We start from the raw sequence: 17,593 nt of genomic DNA, 5'->3' as shown, positions 1-17,593 counted from the left end.
AGTGATGGACAGCACTCCAAGCACCCTCCTTGGTTTTAGAGGTTATGGGCAGTACCCCGACCTTCACTCTCAGTTTCAGAGGTGATGGAGAGCACACCAACCTTTCCCCTCAGTTTCAGAGGTGATGGACAGCACCCCACAGCCCCCCCTGCTTTCGGGGGCGTTGGGCACCCCCCCGCCCTTCCCTTCACTTTAGGGTGGTGGGCAGCTTTCCCCGCCCCGCGCCCTCACCGCCGCCACCGGCGGCCCCTCCCTCGCGGGAGTTCGCGCCCCGGGGGACGCGGGTTCGAGCCCCGCCGGGGCTGGGGCTGTTGCGGGGCCGGGGCCGGGTCGCTCTGGCCGGTTCTCGCGGGGGGTCCCGGGCGGGCACCCGCGGCCCGCGGGCCCAGCGCACATGTGCGGCCGCCCGGCACATGCTCACTGAGCGCGGCGCATGAGCAGAGGCGGCGCGGGGCCATCGGACATCTTGGGCCGCCCCGCTCGGAGCGCGGAGCGGGACCCGGGGCGGGAGGAGCAGCCGCCGCCCCCGCGCCGCCCGGCCCGCCCGCCCCGCCGCCTTCCCCCTCCCGCGCCTCCCCCCCGCCCCCCCGGGCTGCTCAGAGCATCCCTCCGCCCCTCTTGCATTTGTGTTAATTCTTCTCAGAGACAAGATGGCAACGCCGGCGGCGGTAAACCCTCCCGGTGAGTAGCTGCCGCCTCGCCCCCCAAGTGGCACAACACGCCCCCGCCGCAGGCTCCCACCCGCCCGGCTCGGCGCGGCCCCGCAGCCCTCGGGCCGGGCGGTCCCCGCCGCTCCTCCCGCCGCCCCCGCTGCGGAAGAGCCGGGCCAGGAGCCCCCCGGAGCCGGGAGCCCTGGGCGGGTTCCTCGGGAATGAACAGTTTCGCATAAGCATCGCGGGCACAGGGGAGCAGAGGAGCGGGGTCGGGCAGCGGGGGCACCGCGCAGACCTGCGCCTGCCCCGGTACGAGGGACAGGTTTATTGTCGGGCGTGCGAAGCCAAAACAGGGTGTTGAAACTGACCAAGGGCACCTCGGCGTGTGCCATGTGTTTATTTGTTTCCCAAAGGATCCAGTAAATATTTTGTCTTGGTACTACAGTTACTAAGAGAAGAAACTTACAAAAAATTTTCCCTTCTATTTTTTGCGTGAGGGAAGACGTTCCCTGGCGTTTCGTTACGTGTCTGTGAGATGCAACATCTATTTTGTTGGGTACTTGATGAAATAAAGTGAGTTTGGATGAAATTACATATTTGGATGAAACGACATATTTTGGAGATGTACCTGGGTCAACTTAGTGTGAATCAACAGGTGTCTGACACGAAAAATAAGTGAGACAAGGGATCCTGCACTGGGCTCAGTACTAATGAGAAGTGTTATCAAAGGTCGATTCCTGTTTTACTTGTTTTAGTACGTGCTTGCATTGTGTCACTTTTTGGAGAGCCAGGTTCAGTTCTGACAATTAAGGGCTTGCTTGAGTAAATGCCAACTAATGTGTAAAGCCTGTTCATTAGATTAAATCCTTCTGTAGTTGGTAGTGTAGCTGTCATGCTGAAAGTAAATATTGTGATATAAACAATTAATTTGGTTCAGTAAGTGCCAATAAAGCAGGAACTGATATTTGTCAATCAGATTAAGTTTTAATGTCAGAATTCTTCATATTAAATAAAAATCAATATTTAATGGAAGGTTATTAAATTAATATTATTTAGTTTCCAGGATACCATGTTGCACATGATAACGGAGAGTTTCACAGGGTGCACTCGCAGCTACAATTCAGTGAGTGGTGTTGCAGACATAGGAGGATACAAACAGCCTTTTTTGACATGGGTTTGGTTTGCCATTCTCCCATCTGCTCCTCTGAGCTACACACTGAAGGAACAGCCCTGACTGCTTAGAGGTCAGTGCTGAAACTGCTGAATTATAGCAGAGCCCGGTGCCCCTTTTGCACCAGCCCTCTCCTCTTTCTGTTTCTACCTGCCTGCAGCTAAAGCCACAGAAAGATGTGGTTGCAGGAGGTACAGTGTGCATGGATTGCTTAGGGTCGGAGTAGGGCTTTACCATTGTTGTCCTGTGACCACTTTGGGAAATGAGAGAGCATTATGGGATTATGGAAGAGACTTTAAAAAAAAAAAAAGGGAAAAGAACAGCCAAGTGTGTTGTCTGTGTGCATCTCTGTGCATCTGATATGTGGAAAGTTGACTTGCAGTGTGGTCCTCAAACTCTCTGAAGCACAGATTGATGGTCTGCCGGAAGGATAAGGAAATGTGTTGGTTTCCTGAAGTGAACCAACATCTTCTGCAAGGCTGAGGTTACAGAGCATCATTTCACTCCTCGTCTGGGTGTTGGAATAGATCTGAGCTGAAAGACAAACTCGCTGGCTGTTAATGATCCTCCCACCGTTTCTGTGTGTGAGCGTTGTCAGACGCAGCTGTGCATGGACAAAGTCAAAATGAGGGGTTTTTGGGCTGTGAGGAGAGGAGACCTTTGATCTGTAGCGTAGTGCTGCATTTGCTCTACCACGGACAGCAGAAGACAGAGCTGTGTGAAATACCTTGATTTGTGCTGTGATTTTTTTAAGTCATAATTTGTTGCTTCTGCTATTTTTTTGGCTTAACTGCAAAGTGGTGCAGAGAAACAGTCAAAATCTGTAGTGAAATTATTTTAATCCTGCTATTTTCTCTTGGGGACAGATTCTCAGCTGAAGAACCATGAAAGTAGCCCTGTTAGTGGTAGTGAAGCTGTGCTGCCTTGTGCCAGTTGACTTTCTGATCCGCAGTGTTAGGGGAGCACAATAGAGAGATTAACTTGTTAAGCATCTTTAATGATGATTAGAAATTACAATATGATTAAATTTTTATTAAGCAATTGTCTGGGGTTCTAATAACAGTGATAATTTAGGCAGGACATTAACTTGCAGCTACCACAATACAAATACATGTGATTTTAGTCATATTCTAGGCAGTGGAATGGGGATTAGCCGAGACAGAAAAGCTGGGTGTTCTGTAACTCTGGGGCATCTTTCAGTGTGGGATCTCTTGGTTCAGAACTGTGCACTGCTCTGCAATAGCATCTTCTCTCACACATTAGATGCAGATTTATCCATTTTCCCACTGTTCTTTTTTTCAATGGCGAGTTTGAGTTGGAGAAGTTCATGGGAGTGGGGGCAGTTGGCAGCCTCTCCAGGCTGGGGCTCATGGGAACTGCAGTGTCAGGGACTGAAGTGTGGTGGAGGTCACACCACCTCTCTGGACTTCCTGGGCTGTGTTACATCTAAACTTTTTTGGTGAAGGTGTTTGTCCATAGCTGCAGCTGGACATTGCACTGACAAAAGTGGGGGCTCTGCGAGATAGGCTTCTTCCTCTTCCTGCATGCTTAGCTTTGGGAACAGATCTGGTTAGAAGTATTTTGTTCGTTTGTCGTAATCTGGATGACTAACTGGAGTGTGAAACACAATACAGGTGTGTGGGAAGCTCATCTGCATTGGCACAAAGCATCAGAGTTAATTTATTTCCTCCTGAAATAAGATTGGCATATTAAATGAGATTTAAGAACAAAAAAATTGTGGAGGTGTAACAAGCATTTCATAAATTATTGCTTGCAGCAAAGTAACTTAGTGCCATGTCTGTTTTAAATGTGTGTATTTTTGGAATGCAACCTTTGTCCATAACTGTTGCTACTTTGGGGTCAAACTTTGGTTAACTTGTGTGCAGTACGTGATGAGGTGGTTCATGTATTAGCTAAGTTGGGTTGAAAACATAAAACTCTTAATGAATGTAGGATTTTCTTTTCCTGAGACATTGCTTGGTCTTGGGTAATGAGTTCCAGTCTGGCTCAGTCCAATGTGTGAGCAGCAACTTTCTGCTGTGGTCAGGTGATGTGAAATGAACTGTTTGTATCCTTTCAGTTCTTCCTGGTGAGGTATCCCTCTGGATTGCCAAAATGCCACAAATTCAAAAGTCAAGTTAGGAGAAATCATGAGATTTTTGAGTTGATCTATAGTTACCTTAGAGGGAAGATCCCTTAGGATGCATTTTTGGCTATGTTTTAAGATTTTGTGAATCCTTAGGGGTATATTCTTATATTTAATTGAAAAAAACCCCAAACCTGGGTTGTTCACATAATATCTAAAGCTCCTTTTAACGGTTTCTTTTTAAGCAGAGAGCCCAGAATCCAAAGGGTGTGGAGAACAACGTGTCCTCAAAAAGGCATCTACTAGAGATTGTCTTGAGGTGGTGAGACATGAGAAAAAAGAGTTGCTGGGGCTTAAGAGATGATTATTACAACCACAGCAGCTCACGAGGGGTACTTCTAGCCAATGGCTAATTCAAGAGATGAAAAAATTGGGGTTGTAACTTGAAGAAAGATGATTAAATAAGCTCCCTTTACTTTGAGTTTGTAATTTTATGTCATATCAGTGAAAGCTTGTAACTCAGCCCTGCATCTGAGCTCTTGTTCTAGGCAAGTGCACTGGGTTCTGGGAGTTGGTTTTGGTTTGTATGTATTTGTTCGACTTGGGAGTTTAGTGGAGATAAATCATTCTCCTGTTTCAGCTGAACATTCTGAGAACCAAATAATTTGTTACCCAGTTTTACATTTGCACTCAAGTTACTGAGATATTAAGTGCTGTGGATGAATTTTCTTGATGCTGCCCATTCCATATTCCCATAAGGAAGTGGCTTTCTGAAGCTGACAATCTGGCCATTCTCCAGCTTTCACTCAGCTTTGAAATTCATCCTTAAAAAAAAAGGATCTGCTTCAGTGTATTAGATTTTGAATTGTCTGTTCAACTCATAGCCCAAAAGTTCTTGTGTTTTATTGTTGCAGTTCTGCCCTTCATTCCAATGCAGCCTATCAGTAAACCAGGAAATCATTTTCACAGCATCCTGGGAAGTAAATGGAGTGTTCTAGTGATGGAGGTTATAATGAGTTCTGATGTTTCTGGGATGCAAAAAAGCAGTCTTCATTCTAAGATAAAGTTGAAAAAAAAGGTCTCAAAAATAGAACACTCAGTAGCTAATGGGAGGTTTACATTGCAGATCTTTTTGTTCTCTTGTTTTCATAGGTTTTTTTTGCTGCAGAATTGGTCCATAATTCAGTCAAACTATGAGGTGCTAGGGCCTCTTGAATTGTTCTATGATAATGTTTTGTCCTTCAGGACTGTGTACTGAACATAAACTGGCACTGATAAAACCTCTTTTTTTAATAATTCTAATATATAGGTATAACAAAAGATTTCATTATGGGATATCTCTTCTGTCACAGAGTAGTTATTTAAAATTTGCATAAGTAGCTTGTGGTTAGTTCCAAATGTTTTTTCCAAGTAGAATAATGTTTCCCCATGCCTCTAATAAAAACGCAAAATAAAAGAGATATTGCTGATTTCTGTAATACCATATGGTGTTGCTGATTTTTCTTACCAGTAAGGAAAATTGCAACAGAGATTAGGTAGCAAAGGGGGAAAAAAAAAGGCTTTTCAAAGCAGGCAAAATAACTCTGTTGATGTAGTGATTATTGTTATTAAGAGGACAGAAATGGGGCTGTCATTATGAAGATGTATTCAGAGATTATGCTTAAATGGTTGTGAAGATCAGATATGTGTGTCGTTTAGAGCAATTTTGGGGGGCTTACTGCTTCATAACTGACAAGCAAGAATGGAAAGTGCGTTAATTCAGTGCTACCTGCAGAAATTATAATGTTATTAAAACATGCAGTAGAAAAGGGAAAGAGGGGTCTTTGAGTTTAAGAGATGGGAATTTAGATCTTGGGTCTTGTTGTAGATCTGTGGCAGATTTTCCAGTCTATCTATAGCAAAGTGTGTTTGGCTGGCCAGCAGTGTCTAGAGATGGATGAATCAGCTCAGGATGAGCTGTTCTGTCTGGCCAGCTCTGTGGAGTGCAGAGATGCTGCCTTGGATGCAGAAGTGTGCACACACCAACACAAGCTACAGTCTTTTCTGACTGTAAGAGTGTTCTCAGTAAAGGGTATGTGGGAAAGAAATCTGGAAAGACAGAGGTGCCTCTTTTCTATTCTGCAACATAATTTGTGCAAAAACTTAGATTTGCTGGACGACACAGGCAAAAAAATTGACATTCCAGAAATCGTGGGTGGGCGCTTGCTGTACAAACCATTGGTACAGTTTACTTCTTGCTAACAGTATTTTCTTTGTTCAGCTGTAAAGCATTTCCTGTCACCCCATCTGTATCAATCATTCTGTCAAGTGAGGAAAAGAAAAATTTTGTGAGGCTGCCTTTGTACATTTTAGTTACCTTCTGATTATAATCCGAATAAGATAGATGCACATTGTTAGCAAAGCAAAAACTTAAAAAAAATAATAATTCTTTGCCTTCCACTGTTTAAAAAAAAAATACATGTGAAAATAATGGATTGAATAAAGCCACATGGACCAAATATCCACTTTTTGGCTGCTCCAGAAAGAACTACTTTGTCACAAAATGTTACAGGATTCCAGCAAAATCTGGCCTTTAAAGTGCAGATATTACGTGGTTTGAAACTGCAAGGAGAAACAGAATTTTTTAATGAGGGCTGGTTCAAACTTTAGTTTGGGTAGTCAGAATTTCAAATGGATCTCAGTTTTATTGTTTACATGGATTAATGTCTGTAGTCATGCGATCAGCAATGAATTAGAAGCTGTTTTCAAGATAGATGTAATTTCCATTTTTTTGTACCCAAAGCACGCTGGTCTTCCTTGAGCAAAGCCATCTGCGCAGGGAGAAAGAGAAATCCTTTGTTTTGGATACTCTACATATCGATGAATGTTTCTAAACTTTCTGCATCCTCTCCTTTTTGTCAGCTTTTTTTCCCATTTTGCCTGTCTTTAGTATTTCTGTCCTACAGTTTCAACACTTAGGTGCCTCTACCTTTTTCACAGCTCCTGTAAGTACCATATTTTCTCTGTGGAGCTGTGCTGAGCTTTGTATTGACTTCTCAGTTAGCGTTGTTTAAATGTAAATGAATCCTGGCATTCTACTGGTGCTACTCCCAAGTCTTTCAACAGCTTATAAATTCAGATTCCATTCTGTAGGGAGCATCTGAAGTTCCCCTCAGAGAAAAGTGGTACTTTTCTGTTGTAAGTAGCAACTGTGCTGCCTTCTGTGTAACCCAGCAGGTACTGTAAGGTATAATCAGTTGGCTCAAATTAAGAGCCTCTATTAGCTTGCATCTGCCCTAGATGTGTATGTGTTGCTGTTTTGTTCAAGGACAGCTCATAATATTAATTTCAAATGCTTAGATTTGAGCTGCTGCAGGTTTTTCTCATCTGAATGTCAACTGCGTGTGACAAATAGAATAATATAAAATAATTATAATTTTTTTCACTAATCAACCAAAAGGGGTGTTGAATTGTTTAATTACTGGCTTTGCCAGCATGCAGATGGAAAGGCTTTTCAGGTAAGTTGCTCCTACAAAATGCCTGAAATGGATAGTAATTAACAACTGGCTCTTCATTGGTATGTTAATTATGCTGCCATTTGTCCTGGTGCCTGTCGTTCTTTAAATGTTCAGTTACACTGAACTGAAGCGTTCACTTCCTGGCAAACACAGAATGTATCAGAACAGTTTGACTCTCAGATATATGCAAATATTTTATGGGAAGAGGCATGCCAGTAAATCACTGAGCTGCGAAGAACAAAAACACTGCATATTTGTATTCTTCGGAGGTAAAAGCAAAACCTGTTTCTGAGGAACATGCAGGCCTGATTTTGAAAAATGGTATCTAGTACTTTCCCAATAACAATCCAGAACACAATTCCATGCAAGTAGGTCATTTTAGGGGCTTGTTACTGCTGGCTCTTTCTATTAGTAAAGGTAGGTGGACAGCTGGGTGCTGTTAAATGCCCTCGAAATGCATATACTTTAAAACTGCAATATCTGGAATGAAAAATCAAACTGGAATAGAAATACTTTTAAGACTTGGAATAAAACTGATTATTTTGAATGCAAGGAGAATTAAAGTAACTTCTTGTAAATAGATCACAGTCTCAAATGTTATTTAACTTAGAGTTTAATTCTTTAGAGAATGCAGATTGTCTTCTGTTTTGGACAGTACTTTGCAAAGTGCATCCCCAATCTCCATGTACTACTGCAATAAATAACAGGCTGCGTCTGATATGCCTCCAAGTCATTCAGTAATGTCCTGGAGAGGGGCAGGCTGCTGAAGTTATGTGGCTGACCAGCATGTGAGTATGAGTCTAGTTAGTATTTTAATTTGCTAAGCTGCCAGATGCAAAGTGGTTAATCTGCCCAAGGCACGGTGACCCTCAGCAGGTGACAGAAGTCAACCCCTGAAATGAGGTGCTGATTGTAACAGTAGCTGTGGGAAGTGGATTATAGTAATAAAATTAGCTATAAAAATGGCACTAGCTACTGTGTGTCACTGCCCTCTGAGTCATGCTTCATCTTTTAAATGGACAAAAAATGTTGCTGTTGGTTCTGCAGAGCCAACATGGGCATGGGTGAGCTGGATTTCCATTGTGTTGCGTCCAGTGGAGTTGCTAGCAAAGTTCCCAGCTCAGTTTTGAGTTCAGCTTTAAAGACGTAAAGTGCTGTTAGCTAGAAAAGCTTGGTTTGAAATGCTAAATTCTGATGTTTGCAGCCACTGAGAGGCAGCTCATTTAGCATCAGTCTGTGGAGGCTTCCCTGTGAGAGAATTTGGGCAAAGAGAGGCCAGTCTGATGACTACTCCCGTGAGTCATGTTCATGTAATAGTGTTTGGGGACACCAATGGTTTCCTCAGATTTAATTTTATTTTTTTAAAGCATTTTTAAGAGATCCCCTGGCCTTCTGCATATCACTGGCTCACCCTGAAAATGCTCTGCACCTTCTGTAATGTATAGTGATTTGACCAGTAAAAAACAAGGCTCTATAATGAAATCTTCCCTTTATTTTAATGAGATTTTCAGTGGCCTTAGAAATACAATGTCAAATTATTGGAACTATGTAAAGAATTAAGGATTTTTGGGGATAAAGTTTCCTCTGCTAATTTTTTTTTGTTTTCATAGGCAATGTTTCTGGTTTATGGGAAAAAAAGAAAAGAAAAAATAAGTGTAATTTGCTGTGCAATCAGGTTTGTGGGAACAGCAATTGCATCTTAGTTGCAGTGTATTTTTGCTTACTAGTGAAAGTTTGAAGTATGCATTTTCATTGTTGAAATTAAAGTAAACGAACCATTGCTAAGAAAAATACAGGAGTATTTTCAAACTCTTTTGTGAGGACTGGAAAGTAAGAATCCTTCCTGACTGCATGAGGATGTTAAAAAGGTGCACTCAAGTCCTAATAATAATTCATCAGGTCCTTTCTTGCAGACAACTTAGCAGACCAGAGTTTCAGTGAAAATAACTTTGGGAGTATTCAGCCCTTCACTGGCTGTGAAGCACAGTTCATGTGGCAGAGGTATCTGTCTGTTTGCACTGCAGGAGGATTGATGCCTCCTGCCCCCACTGGGTGCTGACCATCCATGATCCTGAGCAGGCGTGAGGTGTTGAGGGCGTGTTCTGTTCTGGCTCTGCAATCATAGCAGGGATCTCCAGGGAAGGGGACAGGGGACTGCTGGAATTAAGAATCTCTTAACTGAACGTTAACCATCTTTCCTGAGTGCCACGTGTTGAGGCCTACAGAGTCCAAACTTCCCAGTTCCAAAACACCTTAAAATGTGTAATGTCTCTGGCATCTCTGAGTTAAGGTTGGTCCAAGTGGAGCTATTGTGCTGGAACTGGATTCTCATTAAGAACAAAACATTCTAGATCAGACTTGTGCTACATGGAACTGCTGTCCAAAAATATCCCATTACAGACATTTTAGAGTTAAGTATAAAATTTCCATTATGGATACTAACAGAATAAAACAACAATGGAGAATTTTCTTCCCTCTTTGTTGATGGTAGTCACTGTGAAGTACTTGGGTATATACGAGTCTTTGGGTTCCTTGTAGTTTATTCAAGCTTGAGACTTGGATACTGAATGATCACAGCTGTTGGGTTGTTTTTCTTCTAAGTTAAATCTGAGTGTTTCTGGACTTTCTGTACTCTCTGATGTCTTCTCAATAAACCAAATAAACCTCTGCCTTTCTGAGATACAGTAGTCTTGCTTAAATATATGTTGATACTCTTTCATCTTCAGACAAGCTAACATCATACGTTTCCTGACTCAAGACTTAATCTTACTTTTTTTAATGGTCCTCCTTTCTGCTCCAGAACCCTTTGGTTCTGAACTGTAAATGGGACTGAGGCTTATAATGGCCTTTAACATTTTAGTGTAAGCTGCCAGTGCCAGTATCTTTGCTCTTCCCTTTTGTTACTTGTATTTCTCTCTCCAGGTTCCATGCATGTTTTAAAAAAAGAAGGCATGTAGATATATAAATAATGTTTGAGGTTAGGCAGCTGTAAGATGGCACTGTAAATGAAATCTTAGCACTGGTGTACAAGAGCTCAATTAAAAGATGGGTGTTTTACTTGTTGGCATTTTGGTTGAGTAGAATCAGTTGGAGATGTGTGAGTGGGTGGAAAGAACATTAACGTGAAGTTCATGCTGAATTATGTTTTGCTTGAGGAAAACTATTCATTAGTCTCATAGCTGGCACATGCCTCTTTATTCCTTCTCTAAAGTAGTATCTGACGGCTTTGATGAAAAGGTTGATATGACATTGAGGAATTGGTTCTGCCTCATCTACTGATGATGTGCGAAAGCCTTTCTGCCCTTGGCAGAACTGAACAAGCCACAGGCACGGTGCCAGTCCTCACTTTGCTCTAGGAAGGGCATACATGTGGTAAATGGTTCAGGGTGTGAGGAGTCTTGGCTCTCTCTCTTACCTGTGGAGGTTAATGACATTGTATCCGAGTTCAGCTCCAGAGCTTGTTGTGTCCCCACCTAAGCCCCTCCATTGCTACTGGTTTTTCAAGATGGTCTTAAGGACAAAATATTCTTTCATCATTGCTAAATTTAAAATGAAATTATTATGAATAAGAATTTCAAAGACCAGTAAATTGTTGCTGTGCAGGGAAATTCTTGGCTGTTACAAACTGGCTGCATGTCTCCTGTGTGTCACTGGCTGTCCCGTGTCTGAGAACTGAGCAGGGAAAGAAGGCAGGCTGGTGGTACAGGCACAGGACAGGGCTCAGGTTTACTACAGATTTCCTCCTGAACCTCTGACAAGTAACATTTACATACCACAGTTAAGTCATGTGATTTTTGCTTCCATTTCTCTTACCTCCAGTTTGCATGTTCTGTTTATAAGACTCTGTATTCTGGGATGCTTTTTTCATTTGTGTCCGTTATAAAATGACATATTTGCGGGAGAGTGTGAAGTGCCCATCCTGGAGCAAGCAGAGAATATTTTCTTTTTTATTGTGATGTCCTAATTGATAATGTTGTAATAATAGACTTTTATTGCAACCACATTTATGTTGGATTAGCAGAATTTTTTTCTCCCTTTGGGAAGGAGCAGAGGTAAAAAAACAGAATATGTAGCTTCTTTCTCACTGGAAACAGCAGTTATTATTTATTCCAGGCACATGAATAACCATCAATTTGTATTTTCTTTACAGAGTAGATGTGATATTTGGATAGTGTGGTTCTTAAGTGCCTTAGCAGAATATACACATGATGGATAGTTATTTCAGTAACTAGCAACGATCCACCTGGCTTTAAAGTATTAATACAGGTTTTACAACTTATTTCTTGTTGTCTTGACTTATGGTTGTTTTTGACACTTAATTTGCCTTTGAAAACGCATTAGTTTGTTCTCATTCAGTTACTGTTTGTATTAAGATTGAGAGCAAAATGTACATTGCTTCATACACCAAAGAAAGGATCAAACTATATGAAAAATACAGTTGCACTGAGTTCAAATTCTGATATAGTTTTCGAGTCTTTATTGTGTGTTTGCAAGTTGAATTTGAAAGTAGGAAAATGCATTATATGGGGGTATTTGGTTAGTGGGTTAACTCAAACTGCTCTTTAATTCAAGTCAATGAGCTGTCACTGGAAGTAAATACATTTCCAGAAATCAAATCATGATTCTTTCTAATGTTGAAATATAAATCATAAAGTATTTGTAGTGATTTCTTGGTAAGCGCATTTGGCTGCCACTGGTTGTTTGCTTTGTTGTGCAGGGTCCCCTGTAGTAGCTGGAACCTGCTCGCCCAGTTTGGAATTCAGACTAATCTTGTGTGTCCTGTGTACTTGTCTGGGCTGCTCTTCAGTCAGCAAATAGCAAAGCAAAAACCTTAGTTTGGTCAATATTTACAGACAAATAATAAGCTTGTTTTTTAACAAACATCCAGTTTGTTTACAGTGAGGCTTTTTTCAGTATCATTCTTCACTTCTGTATTTGATATATCCACAGAACTGTCTGTATACTTTTGGGAGCAAGTGGCTTGTAATGGATGTCAAATCATGTTTAATATGGGTATGGTGACATGGAAAAATAATGCTTTGTTGTTTTATGCTTTCTTTGTTTAGTAGTTCACTGGTAGAACATCCAGTGAATTCTTGTATTCTGTAATTCTGAAAAAGCAGTAAGAACCTGGCTATTACTGATTGCTTATTGGAAGTCTAGCAGAGCCTACCTGGAAACAGCATTTTCTCTCTTATTTTAAGATTGGTAATTTTAGAAAGCAAAGTATAAAATTCAGTATTGTAAAAGCTATTCAGGAAATAGCTCTATGAAGAAGTTAATCATTAAAAACATTTCGAAAATTCATGAGAGATTTTTGGGTGTGTAGTAATCCTGAAGTAACACTAAGAAATCTTAGAGTTATGCAGCAGAGCATAGCATTTTGTATTTTCTATATGTCATAACGATGAACTGTGCTATTTGGAGCATTTTTGTGGGAATAAAAAATTCTAGAATTTAATGGGGAAAAAGAAGGCGAATACAGCTACATTTGAGTATTCAAAAGCCTGTGAGATTTTGTTTTTTGTTGTTGTTGTTGTTTGTTTGTTTGTTTTGGTTTGGTTTTTGTTGTTGTTGTTGTTATTTGCAGATATGGAAGATATAATTATGTGAAATGACCCAAAAGGCAAAATGTTCTAAAAAGCATTTAGTGAAGGGGCAGTGAAAGGCAGGAAAATCACTAAGACTTCAATTGTAATTTTGTTTGTTTGCAGAAAAATTCACAGTTTGGGAATCTCATCTGCAAAGATGAAGGTAGCTGCTAATATGGGTTGGGATATCAGTTAAGACTTCAGAAGAAGTTCTGAAGGTTGTCCTTGGCAGGAGGTTAAACTGAACACATCCAGATCACTGAGAGGTGCCAGATGAGCATTATGGGAAGACTGGGCTACTCCTTTCGAGGTTCAGTTTGATTTGAATTGAAATTTTCTTATCCACAGCCTTTTTCCCAGGGTCTGAAAGCTGGACTATAGTGTTTCATAAACTGGGCCTGGGATTTGGAGAAGTGATGGCTTGGAGTAATAGATTACACAAACAGCCTGTTCACTTGTACATCTTATTTGAGTCATATAAGGTTTTTGAACCTTGTTGCTACTATGGGAAAGTGAGGTTGGCTGTTTTCTCCCATCTTTAGGGAAAAAAAAAATAAAAGAAATGTTAATCAGAAAATCTCCTTTGACCTACTGGAAGTTCAGTCAGGGATAAAATGAACTGAATATTTACTATGTTCAGGCTGGGTTTTTGAAATGGAATTAAGTGTGAGTTTTTTTCCCCTGCAATTTTTAGACAAAGAATGCTACCTTAGAAAGTGTGAGGAAAGGAAAAAAATGCTAAACCACACCCTATTTTTAGAATGTGTTTTGTGATGGATAGTTATTTTCTTTTTAAGGTATTTCACATAAATATTCTTATTCTTAGTAATAAATTGGGATATGGAAACACCTAAAAGGCCCATTAATTATTGTAACATCAAATAAGCATCATTTGCTTGTTGATCAAGCAGAACTGAAGTCATTAGTGCTATCAATAGAATGCTGTTTAATGAAAACAATAGCATTCTGATTACCTAACAGTGCCCAAGGACACTGTAAATATACTGATAATTAAGTATTTGGTGATGCAAGTTGCTGTTCTGAATGAAATTTAAAATTAACATACCCTTCTGAGGCACTCTTAAAAATCTTTGTAACAAATAACGAAGGCATTTGAAGGACATGAGTAAGTAATTTTCAATGAGTAATTTAAATCAGAGTGGTTTGCATTTTACGTCTTTGCTGTTTGGCCATATTTTTCCTGAGCTTTCTGGAGCTGATGGAGAGTGAATGTCTTGGTTTCTGTGGGTGAACCACAAAGGCCTCAGGTCTTTGACCCCAGCTTGGTCAGTGGCTTGCAGGGCAGCTGGTGGGTCACCACCACAGCAGTGGTGGTGGGTTTGGTGTGATGCAGTTTGACAGTCACCACTTCCTCAGAAATAGGATGTGCAGATCTTTCATGGTCTTCCTTAACAGCCCCTCCATGACTTGGCTCACTAAGGTGACAACCAGAGAAGATTCCTCCTGCTCTGTTGTATTAAGCAGGTCAGGTGCGACCACTTCTGTCTCGGTCTGGCCTCTTGGATTTTCAGATTTTTAAATTTAGGATAAATTTTATGAATACTTGGAGCTGTGAACTAAGACAATGTTTTCTCAATGAAAATCGATTGAGCCAAGTCATGGAATGAATTCATTCACAAAAACATCTCTGCTCATTGTTTCAGAAATATCTTGTCAAAGTTCTTCCAGTGTGAACCAAAAGTTATAAATACTGCCTTGAATGCTCATGAAATCCCCTCACTTCTACTGTAGTTAACAGAAAATATGGACAAGTGATGTTGGCAATGACTTTCACGCGAATTTTGTGCATTTCTGGGTAGAGAGAAAAAGTAAAATTGTTGAGAGAAGACATTGGATTCTTTGGAAGGTTAGGCTGCCCCTGATCTGCATTTGGTTAAGATCTGCTTTGGTCAGTGTTGTAGACAGATTTATTACCAATTAGCTTTATTTCTGTGCATATTTATAGCTATTAAGTTTTATGTAGTTATTAGGACTTTAAAGCACTGTCGTCTTGTTATGATGTAAACTAGAGAACTACAATATTGATCTTGGTGGTTTTTCTCTTGTGTAAGTATTTTAATAGCAGTTTCAAAACAATTTCCATAAATTAGTAGTGGAACTTGTACATGAACAAAATAGATTTGTGATCAAGCACTGATACTGTTTGAAATCCAAACCAGCTTCTATTGCTGGAAAATAGTTGCTAGATAGATAGTAAAAAGCCAGACTTCTTGATAGAAAATCTTAGAAATGTTATTTTAAAGTAAATAGTTTGAATATGAATGAATAAAAATGAAAGCTTTAATGATGTTGTAGTGCAGATAAACTATCAAGCAGTTACTATTATTTTTATTTATTTATCATAAAACAGTTGCATTAAACTTTATAAAAGGAAATTCGCTTGCAAACATTTTTGACTTATATTTTGAATTATATAATGGAGAGGAAAAAAGATGAGTTTGGAGAAGGACAGATAGTGATGGTATAAAACAAATAATAAGTGATCTAGAGCAAGGGCATACTATGGAAAAATGCTTGATTTGATTGCTAATAAAATAAATTATAGGGGTAATTGGCTAATTTCTTATATTTGTAGAAGAAACACACTTAAGAAATATTCATATCCACTGCTCATGATGTAAAAATGTGCTGTCCTGTGCTAAAAGTAAAAATTTTCAAGCCCAGCTTGTCTTTTCCAGCGCTGGCCAAAAGCAGGTGCTTGAAGGAGTGTAAAATCAGAAGCAGCATGTGTGGTGTTTCCCTTGGGTACCATCCCACCCTCCAGCCATGTGTGACTCAGAGGCTTCTTGAGACAGGCATGACATTTGATTTGTAGAGCTCAGTGAATTCCCTTTCCACAATTTTGGACAGGCTCTACTAAAACCCATATAATTTTCTAGCATCCTCAAGTTCCCATTGCAAGGAGTTTGGGGCATCCAAAGATAGTCATGGCTGGTCAGGAAGGCTTGGCAAAAATAGTAAGGGTGTGGAAGATATAAAAGGTGACAAGGGAGAAGTTGTGGGACAGTCTCACAGTAGCTGAAACAGTTTTATGTTGCCCTTGAGGAGTGGACTGGGTTGGGGTGACTCCAAAGAGGGGACAAGCAATGCAGTGGGAGAAGGAATCTAGGTTTACTCTTCTGTTTTATCTGTGTAGTCATGAGGGTGGCCAACAAGGGATGTGACATTGTGCAAGGCAGGAAATGAGGAGTGGTTGGATGAGAGGGTTTATCTCTCTGTATAGACAGAAGTCCAATCTCAGTAAATCTTAGGAATGCAGAGGCAGATGTGACAGAACATGCCCATAACTGAAATCAAAATAAAGCTGATGGTACAGTGGTGTGGGTTATTTTTTTTTAACTTGCACTTGAACAACTTGAGAGTTATCCAGTACACTCTTTGTGTGTTTACTGAGCAGCACGCATTTTACCAGGACCTTTTAACAACTAGTGATAATCTTGTGGGGCAGGGCCATGGTGCAAGTGTTTTGCCTAATTCAGTATTATTATGCCTGGCTTTAGTGTAGCTTCAGCTGGTCTTGCAGCTTCCACTTTACCTCCTGAAGTTTTACTGGATGAAATACAGCAAGTGTTTGTTTCAAAAAGGGAAAAAATTGTCCTGTACATGAATTTCTAATTGAATGCCAACTAAAACAATCTAAATGAAACAGACTTGTTAAATTAAGAATTAATGGACTGAGTGTGATCTGTCTCTGAGAAACTTGAAAGAAAGTCACTGCAGTTTATTATTTTTTCCTGGTGTTTGTTTGCTCAGGCTGGGCGTGTGCTTTCACAGTTTGTGTGAGTTCATTAATGGGTCAGCTTTGGGCACTTCTGCATAACAGAACAGCCATATATGCTGTTTGCTTGGTCTGATGCTAAGTAAAAAGTATGGAAAATAACATTGAATGTTACCTTCTGTTTCTTGCACACAACTTATAATTATGCAGTTATTTTTGGCAAATACAAAATGTCAGAGAAGGAGAGAGAATCACCATTCATTTCAAATGGAAATGATGCATAGTTTAGGGAGCTTTGTTTTTTGGTAATTTACTTACTACTTTTGCCATGTGTCAGTAATATCAACCAAAATAATGTCAATGAAACCAGGGCAAATTAATGGAGAAGACAATTAAGTGTAGAATTATGTTTTATCAGTGCATGATCATGTGTATAATGGCCGAAGACTGTCAGGTTCACATTCAGACACCTCAAATGGTCTGGCTGCTGTTGACTACAGTTTTATTGTGACCCTTCATGTAAGGACCTGCCTCCCTTCTTTTAATAATGTTTCCATCAATCCTGAAACAGCCTTTCAAATCCAGATTTTCATCCTCTCTGCAAACCGGCCTTTTAAAGTTGCTGCCCTACTTCCCTGCGCAATTTGCATGTTCAGTTTCCCACTTGTGACTATTTATACCTGAGACACTTGCCAAGTGCTGGAGGCTCAGGTTGTGTTTTCAATGTGAGTCTACCCCAGGTCCTTGGAGTTGTTTCTAGCTCACTCTTCTCTCATGCATTTCCAGACCTTGGTTGTAGAAGTGCTTTTCTTCTAATGCATCGGCCCATTGTAATCGCGGTCCAGACCTGGGCACT

The 17,593-nt window shown here is 40.5% G+C and overlaps 1 protein-coding gene across 3 annotated transcripts in view; it reads left to right on the top strand.

The window, feature by feature from the left end:
- The first annotated feature begins 480 nt into the window (after positions 1-480).
- ARNT2 (aryl hydrocarbon receptor nuclear translocator 2) overlaps positions 481-17,593 on the top strand; it is a 99,449-nt gene continuing 82,336 nt past the window's right edge. For 2 of the 3 annotated variants that reach the window (XM_027688297.1, XM_027688294.1), the window contains exon 1: positions 482-681. In XM_027688297.1, coding sequence (XP_027544098.1) covers positions 651-681 — 31 coding nt within the window. In that variant the 5' untranslated portion in view covers positions 482-650. Of the gene's footprint in view, positions 682-17,593 lie in introns of all 3 variants that reach the window. The other variant, XM_027688295.1, reaches the window with a different exon arrangement.

Source organism: Neopelma chrysocephalum, unplaced genomic scaffold (assembly GCF_003984885.1).
Source record: "Neopelma chrysocephalum unplaced genomic scaffold, ASM398488v2 Primary Assembly neopelma1_75, whole genome shotgun sequence".
Classification (NCBI taxonomy): Eukaryota; Metazoa; Chordata; class Aves; order Passeriformes; family Pipridae; genus Neopelma; species Neopelma chrysocephalum.
This window is presented reverse-complemented; position numbering and strand designations above follow the sequence as displayed.